The sequence below is a fragment of the Copidosoma floridanum genome, unplaced genomic scaffold (genome assembly GCF_036245765.1).
Source record: "Copidosoma floridanum isolate Cflo_tuat_1 unplaced genomic scaffold, Cflo_Japanese_pri ptg000020l, whole genome shotgun sequence".
NCBI lineage: Eukaryota > Metazoa > Arthropoda > Insecta > Hymenoptera > Encyrtidae > Copidosoma > Copidosoma floridanum.
The window spans coordinates 9,538,764-9,558,945 of NW_028321897.1; the positions used below are offsets into that span (position 1 = coordinate 9,538,764).

Consider the following 20,182-nt stretch of genomic DNA (forward strand, 5'->3'; position numbering starts at 1 on the left):
CACATCTCGCCTGCCTGGGTTACACTTTGAGATACTAGAACTAATTCGCGGAAACGAGGGCGCGATTTATAAAGAAAGAGTGAGCGAGAGTGCCGGTCGTGCGTCTGAATAGCTGGATACACTCTCACTGGCAGGCTCTTGTGATGACTCACTGACTGACAGAGATGTTAATAGACTCTACAGACCTGTGTTTGGCTACGATTACAACGAACAACCCTTCGCGCACCGATCTCTCAGTCAGCCTCAGCGTAACGCGAAGGAAGGCTCGGTGAAGGTTAAGGGCTCTGGCTCCGTACACCGACGTCTCGGTGTGCCTCAGCGTAGCACGGAGTTCGAGTTACCGTCGTGATGGTCGAGGTTCTGGTTCCTCCGTGTCTGATAGTCTCGGTCAGCCTCAGCGAACCACGGAGGATCACACCGACGTTAAATGCCTGGTGTCTGCCTGTGGCTCAAGGTACCGCAAAGCCATGCTTCAGCTCTCCCGCCCGCCGTTCCCGCACCTCTCCTGATGATATAAAGGCAGTGGAGGTTAAGTCACTGACTACCTCCAAGCGTAAGGCCCGAGTTCTAAAGCATTTGAAAAGGGCGATGTATCCTTTAAATGTGCGTGTTCCACGGCCCTTGGCCATGCACACCTGAATGGGCCCCGCGTAATCTGCACTAGTGGTAGTGAATGGATGAGCTGGAGTGACTCTGGCCGATGGTAAATCTCCCATCAGCTGGTGGGCTAGTCGAGGTTTCATCCTTTGGCAAGGTACGCATTTGTGTATGGCAGATTTGACTAACGACTGCCTGCCCACTATCCACTTGTGTTGCATTACGTGGTTTGAAGTGAGCGTAGGTCCACCATGTAAGGTGGCGTGGTGGGCATAGCGGATAAAGAGTCGACTGAGAGCAGAAACGCGCGGTAAAATCGGGGGATACTTCCGTTCAAAACTTAAGTTGGAATGCGATAAGCGGCCTCCAACGCGTAAGATCCCGTCAGCCTCAGTGAACATGGGTTTTACTGTCAGAAGTGGGTGCCATTTAGGCATTGGTTTATTATTCCTCAACAATTCAATTTCTTTAAGAAATCCATGGGACTGGGCCATCCGAATCACTGCAAGACGGGCCTGGCGTAACTCGGTACCAGTTAGGAAAGGAGGGATGGTTCTGGTTCCGTCCTTTCGTGCTCTCAAAATGACTAATGGTCGCCGGCAATATGCTATGATCCGCACAAGCTCGGTCAAACTTGAGAACCGAGTGAGGAGTTCTGGTTCACTCACGATTGCGATGGAATGGGCTAGCTTAACTGGTTCCCCGTCTTGTGACCAATTTTCGCTTGGTTGTGATAACCATGATGGTCCGTGCCACCACAGCGTGTTAGTACCAAGTTCTGAAGGTTGTACTCCATGGGTGGCTAGGTCAGCTGGATTTTCCTTGCTAGAAACATGGGCCCATCGAGCCGAAGGTAGCTCAGTTTGAATGAATGAGACTTTATTAGCCACGAACGTTTTTCAATCACATGGGTGTTTACCTAACCATCCAAGGACTATTCGACTATCTGACCACAGATGGACAGGCATACAAGCGTGAAACTCTAACGATTTTAGGTGCCTAACAAGCTTAACCAGTAACGTGGCCCCACATAGTTCGAGATTCGGGATGCTCACTGTCTTTACCAGCGCGACCTTAGACTTGGCTGCGAGGAGAATGACTCGAAACGTGTGGTCTGCGGTGTGAACTCGTAGATATACAGCGGCTGCGTATGCAAGTAAAGATGCGTCTGAGAATCTATGTAGTTTATATTTGAGTCCAGAAGATGTATTTAACCACCGCTCTATGGACAAAGACGGGAGCGCAGTAAGCGACGCACAGTACTCATCCCAACGCCTTTTAATCTCAACTGTACGCTCGAAACCTTGTCGGTTTGACTAGGCTTCGTAGTTATGTTTATAGGGAGAGGATAAAGAAAGAAAAAATACTGCACTTAGGGAAAAAAGCTGGGAGGCATAAAAAAACCCAATTTATTAATGAAATAAAAACAAATACAATCCGGATTAAATGCAACTGAATTAAACTGAATATTACGAACGTTAAATGATACACTGAATAAACTAAGAATAAAATACAATACAAAGATGTGAGCCAACGTGTGTGTATGTGTGTGTGTGTGAATGCAACTCAGAGCTGCTCGTTGACGGCGCGTCGCTAACCTGGTGGTCGGCGCCTGGTCGTTCACGCTGATGCGAGAGCGACGGTGTCGTGGGTGGCTGGGCCACTGATCGCGTGCGGCACGGATCACTTCGGTGTGTCCACGAGGACGCTGGTCCGTCGCGATCGCGAACACGTGAATATACCGCGGCGTATCGATCAGAAGGCGGGATTGAAAAAGAGCACAAAAGAAAGCACGGCGTTCGTTAAACGTAATCTACGTGAGAAAAACACGAGGTCACAGAAAACTATAAACAAGAATTACTACGGTGAGTCCCAAGAGAGCCGACGTAAGTATCTCAAGAGAGCCAGACGTAGAGTGACCTCATTACTTAAAACAAAAGGTTATTAGTTCTGATGCGTCGGCGCTGGTCAAGACTCTCCCCCCTCCCTCTCTCCACTCAGGCAGGAGGAGACTCGATCCTGTCTCGACTAATTGGTGTGAAAACTGTCTCTTTCTCTTTCCCTCCTCTTTTCTTGCTGTACATGTGCAAGTGCGAATGTGTGTGCACGATTGCACGGAAGCAAAGTCTTTCTTCCTTGAATTATGGACCGACGCGGCTATTATAGAGGTATATTCCATACCGAACCGACGGAACAGTCTCCCCGCGTTGCGAGTAACCGAGCAAAATTGATGTGTGTTGTGTGTGTGAGAATCTTCATGAGGGTTTTAGCAGATTCTCTTCTGTCGGCAATGGGCATAACAGTGTTACACTGCGTCGAACCGTGGAGGTTCCAGCCTTGACTGTAGCGACTCGAGTGACCTTGTCGTCGCCTGGATGCACCTCGAGTACTTTTCCCAGCTTCCATTGAGCACAAGGGATGTTTTTGTCGATGACGAGGACGATTGTGCCCGGTTTGAGTTCATCATCTCCCGTGTGCCATTTTTGCCGTTTTTGGAGTTCCGTGAGATACTCGACTTGCCATCTCTTCCAGAAATGTTGTCGGGCCTTCGAAATAAATCGCCAGATGGAAAGGCGATTGTCTGGAACAGAAAGCAAATTACATTCCGGCAGCATCGTCATAGGGCGACCGACTAGAAAATGCGCTGGTGTCAGTGCGCTCGGATCGTTTGGATCGGTGGAAAGAGCGCATAAGGGTCTCGAATTTAGAAGAGCCTCGATTTCAATGGTAAAGGTGTTTAATTCTTCGAATGTAAGCAATTGCTCCCCGATAACGCGCTTGAAGTGGTGTTTAAATGATTTTACGGCTGCTTCCCAAATACCACCAAAATGGGGAGCGAGAGGGGGGTTGAAGTGCCAGGTTATGCCCTTATGTGAAGCGAAGTGTTCCACGCTGTCTCGAAACTGTTCGGATTGCAAAAGCGCATATAATTCGCGAAGTTGGTTGCTTGCGCCGATAAAATTTGACCCATTGTCGGAATAAATATTAGATGGCCGGGCTCGTCGACCGATTAATCGTCGCAGAGCACCCAAAAACCCGTCGGTGGTCAGATCGCTTACGATTTCTATATGCACCGCCTTTGTAACCATACAAATAAAAACACACCCATATGCTTTGACTCGCGCGCGATTTCTGTGTTTCTTCTCTTTGATGAATAATGGACCGAAAAAATCAACCCCGACATGCTCGAATGGAAAAGCTTCGGTGACACGCGATTTAGGTAAATCTCCCATTTTCATTTGAAGAGAGGTTGGTTTGTATCGTATGCATGAAATGCAGCGCCGAATGATTTTTCGAACTTGGTTTTTTCCGTCTACCAGCCAATATCGTTGCCGAATGGCAGAAAGCGTGCTTTGAACTCCGGCGTGGTACGCGTTTATATGCATTTCACGAATTATAAGATTGGTCACGTGATGGCGAGAAGGTAAAAGTATTGGAAATTTACGGTCGGAATCTATTGGCGCTTTACTTAATCGACCCCCGACGCGAAGTAATCCGTCTCCGTCAACAAAGGGATTGAGCTCCGATAGTCGAGTTTTCTTGGCTCCCTTAGCGCTTGTTAGAAGATTGATTTCGGATTTATATTGTTCGGATTGAATGAGTCGAAGAACTATTTTTTCCGTCGCGATTCTTTCTATCGGACTAATATTTTTACCGGTATGAGTGTTTGATTTTCGTAGCCGTAAACAATATGAAATGGAATTAATTAAAGTCGAATATGACGAAAATCGCGAAAAAACGTTTACAGTTGAGTGATTTAATACAAGACACGTCAATTCTCTTAAGCCGGGTAATTGCGAGACAGCGGGGACCATGTTCGTTGGCCATGAATTTTCTGATGAACGAAGCCAAAGGGGCCCTTCAAACCACAGATCGTTTCGCAGAAATTCGCCTGGAAGCTGACCACGCGACAAAGCATCGGCTGGATTGTCAGCTGTTCTAACGTGGCGCCATTCTATCCTATCTCCGAGCGCTTGTATTTCAGCGATGCGATTACCTTCAAATGGTTTGAGAAGTTGGGGTGGTTTTTTAAGCCAATGAAGCACGATAGTAGAATCGGACCAAAATACAATTCTGTCGACTGGTGGATTTATCGAGGGACTCATCTCCTTATACAAACGGGCAAGGACTCGCGCCCCGCACAGCTCAAGCCGAGGAATCGTGGCTTCCTTGATAGGAGCAACTCGAGATTTGGCACATGCTAGACGAATGAGTACGCGCCCGCGGCTGTCGCTCGTGCGAATGTAGATGCAAGCACCGTACCCCTTTTTACTGGCGTCGCAAAACCCATGAATTTCCATTCGCGTTGGATTGTCAATAATAAGTCGACGTGGTATGCATAAACTAGAAATTGAAGAAAGCTGTTCCGCGAAAACTCCCCATCGTGAATTTAACTCTTGCGGTAAAGACTCATCCCAATTTAACTTTAATTTCCAACATTCCTGAATCATCGTTTTAGCATACAAAATTATGGGCCCAAGAAGCCCCAACGGATCAAATATAGCAGCGATTTTCGATAAAATTGAGCGCTTTGTGTGTTTTTCGACCGAATCACCGAGATGGACTGAATATAAAATTTTATCATCATGCGAGTTCCAAGCGATTCCTAACGTTTTTAGAACCGTATTTGTCTCGATCACGCAATCTAAATTGATTATTTGCTCCTCAAGATTTTTCAACGCGTTGTGATGATTTGAAGCCCAACGACGGATATCAAACCCTCCCCTTCGTAAAAGAGAAATTACCTCGTCGCGAATTTCGAGTACTTGTTCAATCGTATCAGCACCAGTCAAAAGGTCATCAACGTACAAATCGTTTTTGAGTACTTGGGCAGCCCGCGGAAAGTGTGCGCCATCGTCATCAGCGAGTTGCTGAACCGTGCGTTTAGCGAGATGAGGAGCAGAAGAGACGCCGAAGGTAACCGTATTGAGCTCGAAAGCTCTCACTTCGTCTTGGTGATACCACAAAATACGTTGAAACCGTCGGTGATCGGGGTGAATGAGTATTTGCCGATACATCTGTGCGATGTCGGCTGTGATTACATATCGATAGGTGCGGAAACGTAAAAGATGATCAAACAGTTTAGACTGGATTGTGGGACCGACCATTAAAACTTCATTTAGCGAGAAGCCCTTACTGGCCTTAGCGGATGCATCGAAGACGACGCGCACCTTCGTGGTGCTGCTTGACTCTTTAATTACTGGATGATGAGGCATGTAATAGCCGCTTGGAGATTCGTCACGCACCAAGGACATGTGACCTAACTCAACATATTCGTTCATTACCCTTTCGTAAGCTACTTTAAGTTCGGGAGTAGAATTAAGACGAGTTTGTAACGCGTTGAGGCGTCGGAGAGCTTGAGGCCTTGAATCGCCGAAATCCTCATTTTGTCGTTTGAATGGTAATTTGACAATGTAACGGCCGTCGTTATCGCGCGTAGTGTGTTCGACGTAATGAGCCTCGCACCGTGTCTCTTCGATTGATTTCGATGATTTTGATCCAATGTCCTCGATAACCCAAAATTTTTCCATTTGACGCGTGAGTTCGATTAAATTACAAGAAACCGCTGAGTCCCCGCTTATTTCTCCAATACCACCTCCAACTATCCATCCAAGCTGTGTCTTTTGCAAAATCAAATCGCCGTTACCACGAGATAAATTTAATTGACCCACACTAAAAAGCGATAAAGTCATCCCAGCTCCGAATAGAACATCTATGGATCGCGGCAGATGGAATAGCGGATCGGCTAAGCGTACGTTGGCGGGAATTTTAATTAAGTCGCGAGGAAAAACTTCGTCTGGAACCAGTTTGGCGATTTTTGGTATGACTAAAAAAAAAAGTTCGAAGTTTTACTGAAAGTCTTATTTATTGCGCAAAAATAAATTTCGACTCGACCCTTTGACACGGTGCGCAGCTCATTGATGGCGCCTACAGGTACGTTGCATGGACGCGTTGGCAAATTTAAATGACGCGCGAAATTAGATGTTATGAAATTCGCGGTTGCGCAAGTGTCAAGAAGCGCGCGTGCTTGAATAAATTTCCCATCGGAGTTTCTCATTAGAATCATTGCGCTCATCATCAGCTGAGCTCGGGGCGCGTGGGAAACTAAACTAAAGCACTCCATATTCTGTAGTCATGCGGACTTTGTGTTGGACGATTCGGTCTTAGGAGCTTGCTTGGGATTCGTGTTACGGGTCGGGTTAGAGTGCAAAAGCGTGTTGTGATACCGCTTGCACTCTTTGCAATGGGAAAGCGTACAATTGCCAGTGTGCGGGCGAAGGCAGTTTCGGCACAACCCTTTGTCCTTGACTGCGTTCCACCGCTGTGAAACGGTCAATTTCAGAAAGTCGTCGCACTTGAAAATCGGATGGTTTGCCCTGCAATAGGAGCAAGCAGCTGTCGTTGCCGTGACAAGAGAGCGCGCGCCGGTTTCGGTTTTGCGAGCCTTCGAGGCTGCCGAGGTTCTGTCTGCCGGACGCTTATTAAACCCACCTCCTTGACGCGACGCTTCATTCGACAGGGTACTCAATCTAAACGCGGCGTCACTCACGAACTTACAAAATTTTTCAAATGACGGGTACGTACTAAAATCGAGTGATTCCTCCCATTTAGACCGTACATCAACCGGCAGCTTTCTCTCGAGTAATCGGACCACGAGGCCATTTTCTAAGGTCACCTTCAGCGATTTTAACATGTTAAGATGTTGACGGGCGTCGTCCACGATTTTCATCAAGCCCTCGGAGGTCGCGTGCGTGAGCGCTGGAATATCGATGATCCCGTCGAAATGTTTGCCCATGAGTATACGCGGCTTTTCGTACTCACTAACGAGCATTTCCCACGCCGTTTTGTAACTCTCATGGCTAGCGTCGTACAGTGAGAGTTTGTTAAACGCCGGGCCCTCTAAGCAGTCTCTCAAGTACAAGAATTTGTTTAACTCGTCGATATCGGTACGCGAATCTATCATTGCCAAAAAGGTGTTTTTAAACGAAAGCCATCTATCATGATCACCATTAAATCGCGGGAGATTTGCGACCGGTAGCTTGAGAGAGCGTTGTTTTTCGACGATGGTTGAATGCCCGAGTGGATTGCCGAGGCTTGTGTTGTGACTACCCCTGGGCGCAGGCGTACTTCTAATAAGGACCGCGATTTCCATGTAACTATCCTCTAAGCCCGCCATATGCCCCAACTCAGATGATCAGCATCAATCGTCGCAAGCTCGTCGTTGAGGGACTCGTATTCATTAAACGCGTTCGTAAGGCGCTCGAGACGAAGCAACGCGTTCGCTTTATCCAGCTTACCCGCCTCTACCGCGGTTTTCAAGACGGTTATTTTCCCTTTTAAAATCGGGCGTTTGCGTGTCAATAACGCTGCTTGTTCAGCCATAGCGAGTAAAGACAGAGGAAGAGAGAAAAAAATATATAAAATCACACGAGGCCTAGGTAGAAAAAAGGACAAATTAATCAGCACGTGTAAGCAAGTCTCTGCGCAAAACAAGGCTTTGGCGGGAAAATGAAAAAATGTTACGCACGTGTGTAATTGATGCAAGCGCACGAGGCCTGCGCGGGAAAAAAAAGAGAACAACAGCACGTGTATATGTGGGCAAGTTTTATGCTTGAGATAATCGCTGATCAAGGAGATACCACATATAATTACCACGCACTTTTCACTTCTTATAACTAACAAGACGTAACGAGAAAACACCTATACACAAATGGCACACCTACGAGTGTACCACGCGTGGCGGATTGTGTGATTTATACTTTCTTTTAATTTTAAGTCTACTGGCAGTAAAAATAAAATCGAAAGTACTTATCTTTGAGATGCGGCGAATCTTGACTGCAGCAGGCTAGCAGCGGTGCGGCAGCATCCGGATGAGCAGGCAATCCACGCTGATGGCCGTCCTTCTTTACGTCCACGAGAGAGTGTGTACGATGGCTAACACCTCACTTATTGTTTTTGTTAAGAACGCGTGGCTCACATCCGGCTCGAAGGACCATAAAATGTACGCTCGAAACCTTGTCGGTTTGACTAGGCTTCGTAGTTATGTTTATAGGGAAAGGATAAAGAAAGAAAAAATACTGCACTTAGGGAAAAAAGCCGGGAGGCATAAAAAAACCCAATTTATTAATGAAATAAAAACAAATACAATCCGGATTAAATGCAACTGAATTAAACTGAATATTACGAACGTTAAATGATACACTGAATAAACTAAGAATAAAATACAATACAAAGATGTGAGCCAACGTGTGTGTATGTGTGTGTGTGTGAATGCAACTCAGAGCTGCTTGTTGACGGCGCGTCGCTAACCTGGTGGTCGGCGCCTGGTCGTTCGCGCTGATGCGAGAGCGACGGTGTCGTGGGTGGCTGGGCCACTGATCGCGTGCGGCACGGATCACTTCGGTGTGTCCACGAGGACGATTTAGCGAAACCACTGCGAAGCGTGTTCTACGTTGTAGCTTTGGTAAGTGCCTAACCTGATGTCTCCGCGCGACGCTGAATGGTAACACCGCGAGTTCCAACAGTGAAGAGACTCGCAATGGTGGCAAAATCAGGACTAGCTTTACCAAGTTAAGATGATATCGAAAGAATTGATTGACTAACGGCAAAGTGAAGTGGTTATCCCTGGACGAGCCGGCTTGGGAACAAGCGTCCTCGCTTCAGAATCCTCAGGGGGCCGTCATCAAAAATGACGACACGGGTGTGGCAAGCCCGAGTGACCCCGAGCCAGGGAAGACGAGCGCCATCTTCTCTGAATACGGTAATCGAACTTGATGCTTCAACGACTTGTACTAGGGCGTGAGTGCAGGAACGTTGCATTAACGAAGACCCGGGGCTTGGCTTTATTGCCCGGCTGCGAGGTGAAGACTCTGTTAACTTCTCAGAATTTTAAGCTTACACGGACGGTGAGAAAATGAATGACCCACTGGGAGCCTGGGCCGCTAGTTCGTGTTGATTATTTTCTCACGATGTAACAAACAGAAAGTCCATCCACGGATGCTACGGTGTCCGGATGGAGCAAGAAATGGATGATAAACCCAAATAAGTAATGAAAGCAAAAGCAAAAGAAAGAAGAGAAGGAAAAAGGAAATGTGTAAGCAACAAAAGGAAAGCTATAGTTGAAAGTACAGAATCGCAAAGGGACCTTGATCACCCCAAGCGACAAAAATTTGAAAGCAATACGCGGGCAATGTGCAACCTCCCAACGCCCTCTCAAACTCTCAGCACAACGCCTACTCCCAGGAGTGGTGGTCGCGGGACAAACGAGGGCAATGAACGGTCGGAAATGTTCATAGCGAATCGCCTAAGTGAGGTTCGCATAATCCTGAAGAGGTGTGATGCACTGCCTCAAACCATCACGTCCTCTCAGGATTCTCGAAATGAATTAACTATCGAAATTAAAAATCCTGATGAAAAAGACCAAGAACCACCAGTGTTCGGAAGTAACCTAAAGTCAGGTCAGCTTCTCAGGGTCAATGTTCTGCAGTTGAATGTAGGTAGATCCAATAAGGTAACCGGTGAAGTGAGGCAGCTCATCTCTACCAAAAGATTGGACATACTTCTTCTGCAGGAACCTGCCAAGAGTAAGCTAGGAACGTTATGGAAATGTACTGGTTTCGGCTCCAACACGGTGATGGCCACCCGTTCCATGGAGCCTTGGGCTGCCGTTGTTGTAACAAATCCACTTTATAGTGCTCTTTATGTTCCTCAGCTAAGCAATCAAAGCTGCATAGTCGCTGAAATCACCGCTCCTGGACTCTCATTTTATGTTGTCAGCTGCTATTTTAAATACGGCGATGACAGAGAGGTGCACCTTGCTCATCTGGACAAAGTGCTTAGAAAACTCAAAGGAAAGCGGATGGTAGTAGGTGCTGACTTTAACGCTGAATCATCGCTCTGGAGCCCAAGAGGCACCAACGCAGATGGTGAAGTCCTTGAACTGCTTATGGCTACCCATGATCTCACTGTCCAAAACAAGGTCACTGAACCACCAACATATGAGTCTAAGGGGCGGATATCCTGGATAGATGCCACTATAGCAAACTCGTTGATGAGCCACAGGATCTTTCACTGGAGAGTGCAGGAATCGTGGACAACTGGTGAACATAAGTCAGTAACATTCACGCTAAAGGTTCCAAATGCTGTAAGCATGGCTTCTCCTAGAATAAGGTTCAACCTTGACAAAGCGGACTGGGAAAAGTTTGAAAGAGAACTCAGCAAGCTCTCAACTGAGAGACTGGACAGTCTTGAGCTGAATAGGACTGATGAAATAGAAAGATATGCCAAAGCGTTGAACAAAATCATGTACGATGCTTGCAAACTATCAATACCAAAGAGAGGTCGTCAGAGAAGTAAAAATCCGTGGTGGAGTGAGGAGTTAGCGTTAGCTAAAAAGAAGCTGATCAAAACATATAGGTTGTTAAAACGATACCATGACCCTGTCTTGGTGTATGAGTACAACGCTCTAAGAAAGGAATATAAAAAAATGATTTACTTTGCAAAGAAAGAGAGCTGGCAGAATTTCGTCACGACTGTCGGCAATGACGATATCTTTGGCCACGTATATCAAAATATGGCAAATAAAACCGCACCTCGATCAGCATTTAGCGCGCTAACAAACGAGGACAATTTCACATTGTCAATGACTGATACAGCTGATACCCTGTTGAACACTCACGTCCCGGACGACAACAAAACTGACGACTCTCCAGAACTCAGTGAAATGAGGAGAGAGGCGGGTGTTTTGCCGGAAACGGAAGACTCCCATGCTTTCTCTGCTCTGGAGCTCAAGGTTGCTGCCAGAGGGTTGAGGAACGGAAAGGCACCAGGATTCGATCTCCTGGAGGTGCAAGCTGTCAAACGAGCAGTGAAGCTACTCAAGGGACGATTCTTGGATCTAATGAACGCATGCCTGGGCAAAGGATACTTTCCCCAGGTCTGGAAAAATGGGTTGCTTGTGATTCTACTCAAAAGCTTTGATAAGGACCTTGCAGACCCACGCTCATACCGCCTGATCAATCTTCTTCCTGTGGCTGGTAAACTTTTGGAAAAGCTCATCGCTGCAAGACTTAGCAACGAATTACTGAACCCTGAAGGTATCTCAAATCACCAGTATGGTTTCACCCCTCGTAGGTCAACGGAAGATGCCATAGTAGAACTTAGACGCTTGGTTAGAGAATCAAACAGCCGCTATACTTTTGGTATTCTCTTTGATATCAAGGGTGCGTTTGACAACGTGCAACACTCGGCAGTTCTTGCAGCATTGAAAGCAAAAGGCTGCTCCAAGAACATGTATCAGCTCATAGCAAGTTATTTCGAAAACAGGCAAGTCTGCCTTGAATGGGCCGATCAGTCCGCTTCGAAAATAGCAGCAAAGGGGTGCCCCCAGGGCTCAGTCCTCGGACCGTGTTTCTGGAATTTGGCATTTAACTCGCTGCTAGAAACCTTGGAAAATAAACCCGACGTAGAGTTCCTAGCCTATGCTGATGATCTCATCACGATAATAGGAGGGAACTCACGAAAGGAAATCGAAAAGAGAGGCCAAGAGGTCGTGGATGAGGTCCTCGGATGGAGCGAAAGAGTAAAACTCGAGATCTCTGAAAGTAAGACCGAAGGCATCTATCTCAAAATCAATGAATTTGAAAAGACTGATCATAGCGGAAAACCCAGGCCTGACAGGCCAAGGAAATCAAAAAAGAGAAAGGCGACCCCATTGTTGCGGACGCCGATTATCAAGATCAGAGGCAAAAGTTTGAAAGTTAAGAAAACTGTCAGATACCTGGGAGTCATGATTGATCAGGGGATGAGCTTTAGCTCCCACTGCTCATATCTAAGAGACAAAGTGACACCGCTTTTTCAAAAGCTAAGGAGGCTTGCAAATTGTACATGGGGGCTCAAGCTTCCAGCTTGCATGCGCATTCACCAAGCTGTGTTCGCCCCTACGGTTGCCTACGCGGCAGCTGCTTGGGCGGACAAATGCACGGTGCATGACATTCGAAAACTCGCCAGTGCGCAGCACACTACCTTGGTTGCAGCAACCCATGCTTATAAAACAACATCAACGGATGCGCTCTGTGTAATCACGGGCACTCTCCCTGTTGACATTCTCCTTGAAAGCAGAATCGCCTTATATAATCTGAGAAAAAAGAAACCTGTTTCCATAGGAAATCTCAGAAATATTGAGGTTGATAACATAAGCGAGAAGGATATAAGGGAGGAAGCCATGACCATATGGCAGGAAAGGTGGGATAGCTCAACAAGGGGACGTGTGACTTACTCATTCTTGAAAGATGTCAAAACAAGGATCAACTCCAAATGGTTTGAGCCGAGCCACGCTTGTTTGCAGGTACTAACAGGACACGGTAACTTTGGCACGAATCTAACCCGGTTCAGCTTAAAGGAAAACAGTACCTGTGCCTGCGGTGAATCGGATACCTCGGAGCATCGTCTCTCAAAATGTCCTAGAACACTCGAAAGCCGAACGCAGTTCATGAAGGAGACGGGGCTGAGATCTTGGCCTGTGAACAATGAGTTCTTCGTGTCAAGCCCAGAAGTCTTCAAAGCCTTCTCAGAACACTGCAAAAATATAGTGAAGGACAAAAACTCTGTAAATGAGTAAACTATAGTAGCAAATACAAACAAAAAGCTTGAAAGCTGGGTGTGAACGGCTCATAGGGCAAAGCCGTCAGGGAGTTGTGCCCCTGCCCATATCACAGCTAATTGCGTTGTTCCAGGCGGGAACAAGCGGACGCGCCTCCGCGCTGGTGCCCCGTGGACACGATCGTTGTAAAGGCCGTCTCCGAACGGTTGGATCTGGAATGACCAATTAAGAGTCGGGGCGGCTGACGATCGTGACTAAAGCGTCCGCCTCGGTACCCGAGCTCACCACTCATGCGGGCTGATAAAATATATCTTCGGTCGACATGAGGATGCGCTCGACACGACCCAACGAGCGCTTCAATTTTTCCAAGTCGGACCCTTGGCGGGTTTCGTTAATAGCAGGTGGTTGTGCTTCCTAGATTCCTCTAGTACTAGCAAGAGGTTGTGAGCCCCTTATGGTGTGCAAACGGCCGGGAAAGGGGAGCAGCTTCAGCCATCGAATGGAGAACACAGCTGTGCACTTCTACGTGCGTCGACACCCTTCTGTCCACGAGGACGCTGGTCCGTCGCGATCGCGAACACGTGAATATACCGCGGCGTATCGATCAGAAGGCGGGATTGAAAAAGAGCACAAAAGAAAGCACGGCGTTCGTTAAACGTAATCTACGTGAGAAAAACACGAGGTCACAGAAAACTATAAACAAGAATTACTACGGTGAGTCCCAAGAGAGCCGACGTAAGTATCTCAAGAGAGCCAGACGTAGAGTGACCTCATTACTTAAAACAAAAGGTTATTAGTTCTGATGCGTCGGCGCTGGTCAAGACTCTCCCCCCTCCCTCTCTCCACTCAGGCAGGAGGAGACTCGATCCTGTCTCGACTAATTGGTGTGAAAACTGTCTCTTTCTCTTTCCCTCCTCTTTTCTTGCTGTACATGTGCAAGTGCGAATGTGTGTGCACGATTGCACGGAAGCAAAGTCTTTCTTCCTTGAATTATGGACCGACGCGGCTATTATAGAGGTATATTCCATACCGAACCGACGGAACATCAACCGGTAAAGGCGTGTCCCAATCACCTTTTATTATCCATAGGTCTTGCATAAGTATCTTCGCAGTCACGGTGACCGGGACAATCCATCCAAGGGGGTCGAACAACTGCGAAATGTTTGACAAAATTGATCTCTTCGTAACCGTTCCAGTTGGGGGGTCTAAATTGAGTGCGCAGAACGCGAAGGTGTCTGTATGGGGATTCCACAGCAAACCGAGGGTTTTTACGTGGCTGTCATAATCAATTGGTTTTAGTTCACCGGAATCACTCCGTCGCATACTCGATGGGAGTAGACTCAGATTATTTGCTGCCCATTTATCTGACTCCATTCCCGCTGACCGTAGTATATCTATGAGTTCCCATTGCATACGCTGGGTGCTCGACAGGTCGTCAGCCCCAGCAAAAATGTCGTCAATGTATGTATCGTGCTCCAGGCAATGCGTGCCTAGTGGATAGCGTGCTTTCTCGGTTTTAGCAAGTTGCTTCAGGGTGCGTATGGTAAGGTATGGTGCGCAGGCAGTTCCGTAGGTAACCGTGCTCAGGGCGTAGTCGATTGGGGGCTGCTTGGAGCGAAGGGACCAGACTATCCGTTGGAGGTCTTGATCGGTTGGTACCACGCCTATCTGCCAAAACATTTCGACGATATCGGCCGTAAATGCAAACTGATGACGTCTCTAATTCGCTAGTATCAACGGCAAATCCCACTGAAGAGTGGGACCTGTAGCTAAGAACTCGTTCAGGCAATGTCGATTGCGAGTTCTCCTTGAAACATCGAATACCACGCGTAGTTTCCAATCAAGATCAGTTGACTCGACAGGGTGATGTGGTAAGTACCAAGACCTGGGATTTTCACCGTTTACTGGGCTTATAGGACTCATGTGATCAAGCTTCTCGTAGCTTGTCATAAACTCTCGATACGCTGCGGCGAGCTTGCTATTGCGTTCAAGGCGTCGATTCAAATGCCTTAGGAAGCCTAGGGCCATTTGACGTGTCTCTTGAGCTACCGAGGGAACGTTAGCCCTTACAGGCAGTTTTACGACAAACCGTCCAGCCTGATCTCGAGCGTGAGTTTCCACAAATAATCTCTCGCACCACTCGTCCTCGGGACTCATGCTCTTATCAGTCAGCGATATTTCTTCTAAACGCCAAAAGATTTGCAGGGATTCCTGGAGATCCTTATTAGACAGACAATGCAGACTCTTAGCAGTGTGGGCTGAGACAGAGGGCGTCCGACCTGATTTTTCAGTCGACACCGGACCAGAGAGGATCCATCCTAAGACCGTGTTTTGGGCCACTATCAGGGAAGGTGGAAGGTTACGGAGACCTGGTCGAAGAAGTTGGCCGTATATGTCAGCTCCCAAGAGTAAATCAATCCGTTGTGGTTTACGGAAGTACGGGTCAGCTAATCTGATATCGGATAGGATTTCGACACCAATCTTAATTAAGTCCCAGGATGCCGGTTCGGCAGTCACTCGCGGTAGAATTAGCGCATTAGCCTCGATTTGAAATCCCGGGAAAACGAGTGACTTTAGAATAAATCTGGTTGATGCCCGAGAAACCCCAGCCTAGCAGCCTCCAAGGCCCGATATGGTTACATCGGTCGGTTGCCTCGATAATTCCAGGAACTGGATAATAGATTCGGATATAAATGAGGCTTGGGAGCCCTGATCCAAGAGGGCGTAAACGCTGATGCTGGCTCCCTGAAAGTTAACAACTTCGACATGCGTGGTGGCCAAAACAGTCGAGCGTCTCGAGGAAGTCGAGGTTGAGGTGAGTGTTTGGACTGAAGAATGACCTGCAGCCCCTTTCTGGTGATCAAATCTGTTGTTGTCACTAGGAGGTACCGAACCATGATCAGCGGAACTAGGGGTATGTAGCAAACTGTGGTGCTTTTGGAAGCAAATTTTGCATCTCCCCTTAGATTCACACATCCTAGCTTGATGGGGTCCCAAGCAATTAAAACAAAGTCGAGCTACTCTAGCTACTTTAAAGCGATCCGTAGGTAACTTCTCCATGAAGCGAGGGCACTTGAAGATCGCGTGTTGTTGCTCGGGACACAAGATGCACCTATATGCTCCATTCAGCACCGAGTCAGTGGAGCTAGCGTAATGACTTTGGCTGAACCCAACCGTAGACTTAGAGAGTGCGCCCTTCACTTTAACTCCCTCTTCTGGCCTTAAGATGCTCACTGTATGAGCACGTTTCTCTAAAAACTCGGCAAACTCGGAATACTTTGGAAAGTGTGCTAACACCCCAAGCTGCTCTCCCGCATGTGCGGGGTTAGGTTCGGTACTTTGGTCTCGGTCTCCTTACTTGCCTTCCCAAAGCTTCCTGGACTCGGTATCTAAACGCGCACTTAGAATGTGGATGAACCAAATGTCCCAGTAATCGACGGGTAGCTTCATGTCCGTCAGACCTCGGACAATGCGCTGTGATTCGTCGACAAATGTCCTAAGCTCTAGCGCCGATTCCATTCTAAGCGGACGTATACTTAGCAGCGCATCTAAGTAGTTACTAACGATGACCCAAGGCTTATCGTAACGGGATTTCAGGGCGTTCCAGGTCAAGGTGTAATTTGCGCTCGTCGTCGCGACATCTTTTACTAAGTCGGCAGCTGAGCCAGTGAGGCAAGATTTCAAATACTGCAATTTTGTGGCATTTGATACTTTAGGTGCATCGTGCACTAAGTCCGTGAAGAGGTCACAAAAACTATTCCACTCGGTGTACTCCCTGGAAAAAGTAGATAAATCAAGCTTAGGTAATTTCATCGGACGCAAATCTGAGTCGATAGGGTCATTGAGGTTCGGGGCTGGTTGGGTTTTATCGCCTTCGGCTTCATACTGCGTCAAGAGCGTCAATAGATAGTCAACCGCAGTTTCGCAATCGCGTTGCATACTAACAAATTCATTGTCCGTCACGTAATGATCTTCTTCCGCATCGTCACGGAACATTATTTCATCATGCGTTTTTCGTGAATTGGCCCAAATGGCGTTTATCGAGTATAACCTTGGTTGTACAATATTCTTATTTATAGTGTAACTGGCTCTGTTCTTCATCCTCGCGATAATTTCGTCGATTTCAACTATACGCGTGGCCTGCAACATGAGAAGGCGGTTTAAGGAAACAGCGGCCAACGTAACACCACGCGCCTATCCACGGTGACGATTTTAATCACTATGCGGTAAACCCGGTTGTTAAAAGGTATCAAGACTAATACAGTAAATTTAACTTATCTAAACAAGACTACTTACAAAACCAACTACGCTTCCTCACCTGGGGCACCAATGTTAAATAAGTTAATCTTATTGTTGAATGGACGTGAAGAAATGTGTATTTATTCTTGAGGGAAGCGTGGTTAGGTTGCATTAATAATTACTCGCTGTTTATGAGTTATTGTTTTGCTTTAATTCATATAGAATACATATAATAAGGTTAACAATAGTTTTATAATAGATCCCTACGTAAATGCATTCGACGACAACAATACAATTGGTACAAAACAAAGGCACGTCTTGCCTGCCTGGGTTACACTTTGAGATACTAGAACTAATTCGCGGAAACGAGGGCGCGATTTATAAAGAAAGAGCAAGCGAGAGTGCCGGTCGTGCGTCTGAATAGCTGGATACACTCTCACTGGCAGGCTCTCGTGATGACTCATCGACTGATAGAGATGTTAATAAACTCTACAGACCTGTTTGGCTACGATCAAAACTGTTCCCTTCGTGCACCGATCTCTTGGTCAGCCTCAGCGTAACGCGAAGGAAGGCTCGGTAAAGGTTAAGGACTCTGGCTCCGTACACCGACGTCTCGGTCTGCCTCAGCGTAGCATGGAGTTCGAGTGACCATGGTGATGGTCGAGGCTTTGGTTCCTCCGTGTCTGATAGTCTCGGTCAGCCTCAGCGTACCACGGAGGATCATACCAACGTTGAATGCCTGGTCTCTGCCTGTGGCTCAAGGTACCACGAAGCCGTGCTTCAGCTCTCCCGCCCGCCGTTCCCGCACCTCTCCGCGTGTTACGACAGACTTTTTAAAGCCCCCGGAAACTCACGTGAAAACTTGTATTGGTTTAAGGTTAGGCACCGAAAAAAAGGGACAACTTAGTGTGATCTGGGCACCAACTGCCATCCACTTAAGCTCTGTTCTCCTGTTCACGCGCGTTCGTCTCTTAAACTCGAATGCGTCCAACGTCAAGGTCCCTGCGCTCGCTCTCTCGCCTCTTCCTCCCTTCTCTCCCGCTAGTATGTGCGCAAGCTACCCGATGGTGCTACTCTCTGCGCAACGCGACGTGCACCTCAAGTTTCAATCGTCGTCGTGCTTAAAACTTCCGAACAAAATTGATTGTATAACTTCTACATCTGTTGTCTTATAGCTTTAAAAAAACATTAACCAGTACACCTTATTTATCACTGCAAAGGACAATCCAACGGTCTCGAAAGAGTGCTGAAAAAAATCCAGGTATTCTGAAGCAATATAGATTCACCAGAACCTTTTGCAGAACATTTAGAAAAAGATCCAAGTGTTCTAAAACTTATAGACAACACAGAAAATTCGACTTTTATTAAGGCCAAACTAGTGACTTCATTATTACTTAGTGACCACTTGATGTTTATGACAAAACTTTTGTTGTTAAATTTCAAAATAAGAACTCAATCTTTGTGAATGCCACGTTTAAAATTTGCCCAAATATAAAAGGTATTACTCAGTTTCTCAAAGTAATATGTAAAAAAACAATACAGTAAGTAGTTTTTATTTTCAACAAACACATAAAAATGATCACCTAACATGTTACTTTCTTAATGGGGTTAGAGCGGTACAGCTTTCCTCAAAAGTTAGTTTGAATGAATAAGTGTATTTTATTATTATTCTTGATGAATCATACAAGCCATTTAATATGTTACAGTAAACGATTAATAATAAGTGAGAAAATAGAAAATTATTAATTAAAAATTGGATTCATGCCCGATCTTATTTGTTTTTCTTGTTTGCTGTATATATTTATCTCTAATAACATTTCATTCAAACATTTAACTAACGTATCTCTCAAACCGTGACAGCACGCTTTATCAAATTTGGATGTATTGTTATAATTGTTATTTACAATAACATACTACTTTTATAAAGATTTCTAAGAATATATTCAGAGTAATTAATAAAAATGCAAGTGTCGTAACGACGTTCCCATAAGAACCTGTGCATAAGATCCTAAGTTTGCCTTTTCTTTCTTAAAAACTGTCGCTACGGATCTTGAAAGTTTAATATATTGAAAAGGAACACACCATTATTTTTTAAAGATTTTCTTACAAAATTGGTTTTTCACTCTAACCCCCTTAAAAAGGTTTTATTTATTAAATTCTCATGGTATCGGGCAAAAATACAATTGTTAATATTGATCTTAAAATTTTGTGCTGGTCCAAATAAAAGTACACTACCAAATCGATAAAAAAATTTCACTCTACACGATGGTATTTTTATTTTTATCCTATTTTGTACGGTTTACGAGATATTTACGGAATAAGCTTTAAACACTTTTTTAAGGGTGTTAAACAGACTTTTGGCTAGTTTGACTATTTTTTCCAAAATCTACAAGTTTGATAATGTATAATATCTAAAATATCCCTTTGGAAATCAATTTTTAAATTTAGAGGATTTTCTATCGGTCTATCTATAGTGTGTTTTCATCTACAGATAGTATGCCACTTTTCTCGGCACACTGCGTTCAGGCAGTCTTCGGGCCTACTTTGGCTACTAAACGTTTGGCTGCCTACTGTCGGGCTTTATGTCAAATTTGCGCACAAGCCGAATTGGAACCGAATCGGCTATTACACTTGGCCCACAGATGGCTGTGTAGCAACTGACGGCGGCCCGAACGTTTGCTGACCAATTTTTTCTGATCGGGTATGTGCGTGCATATATGGATGTACATGTGTGTATATTTGTAC

At 46.1% G+C, this 20,182-nt stretch overlaps 4 protein-coding genes across 4 annotated transcripts; all 4 read right to left on the reverse strand.

The window, feature by feature from the left end:
- Nucleotides 1-449: 449 nt before the first annotated feature.
- On the reverse strand, nt 450-6,721 carry LOC149374367 (uncharacterized). Its single transcript, XM_089593659.1, has 4 exons — nt 6,493-6,721; nt 2,919-6,424; nt 2,196-2,410; nt 450-1,422 (listed from the first exon to the last, which is right to left on the reverse strand). The coding sequence occupies exons 1-4, from the start codon at nt 6,719-6,721 to the stop codon at nt 450-452; spliced, it is 4,923 nt and encodes a 1,640-aa protein (XP_089449785.1).
- Nucleotides 6,722-6,730: 9 nt separating this feature from the next.
- On the reverse strand, nt 6,731-7,750 carry LOC149374368 (uncharacterized). The gene has a single exon (XM_089593660.1). It carries the CDS (start codon nt 7,748-7,750, stop codon nt 6,731-6,733), a length of 1,020 nt encoding a protein of 339 aa, XP_089449786.1.
- Nucleotides 7,751-14,188: 6,438 nt separating this feature from the next.
- Nucleotides 14,189-14,878, reverse strand: LOC149374369 (uncharacterized). The gene has a single exon (XM_089593661.1). The coding sequence runs from the start codon at nt 14,876-14,878 to the stop codon at nt 14,189-14,191; it is 690 nt and encodes a 229-aa protein (XP_089449787.1).
- Nucleotides 14,879-14,917: 39 nt separating this feature from the next.
- On the reverse strand, nt 14,918-17,299 carry LOC149374370 (uncharacterized). The gene is made up of 3 exons (XM_089593662.1): nt 16,561-17,299; nt 15,839-16,506; nt 14,918-15,769 (listed from the first exon to the last, which is right to left on the reverse strand). Exons 1-3 carry the CDS (start codon nt 17,297-17,299, stop codon nt 14,918-14,920), a joined length of 2,259 nt encoding a protein of 752 aa, XP_089449788.1.
- Between the last annotated feature and the right edge of the window lie 2,883 nt (nt 17,300-20,182).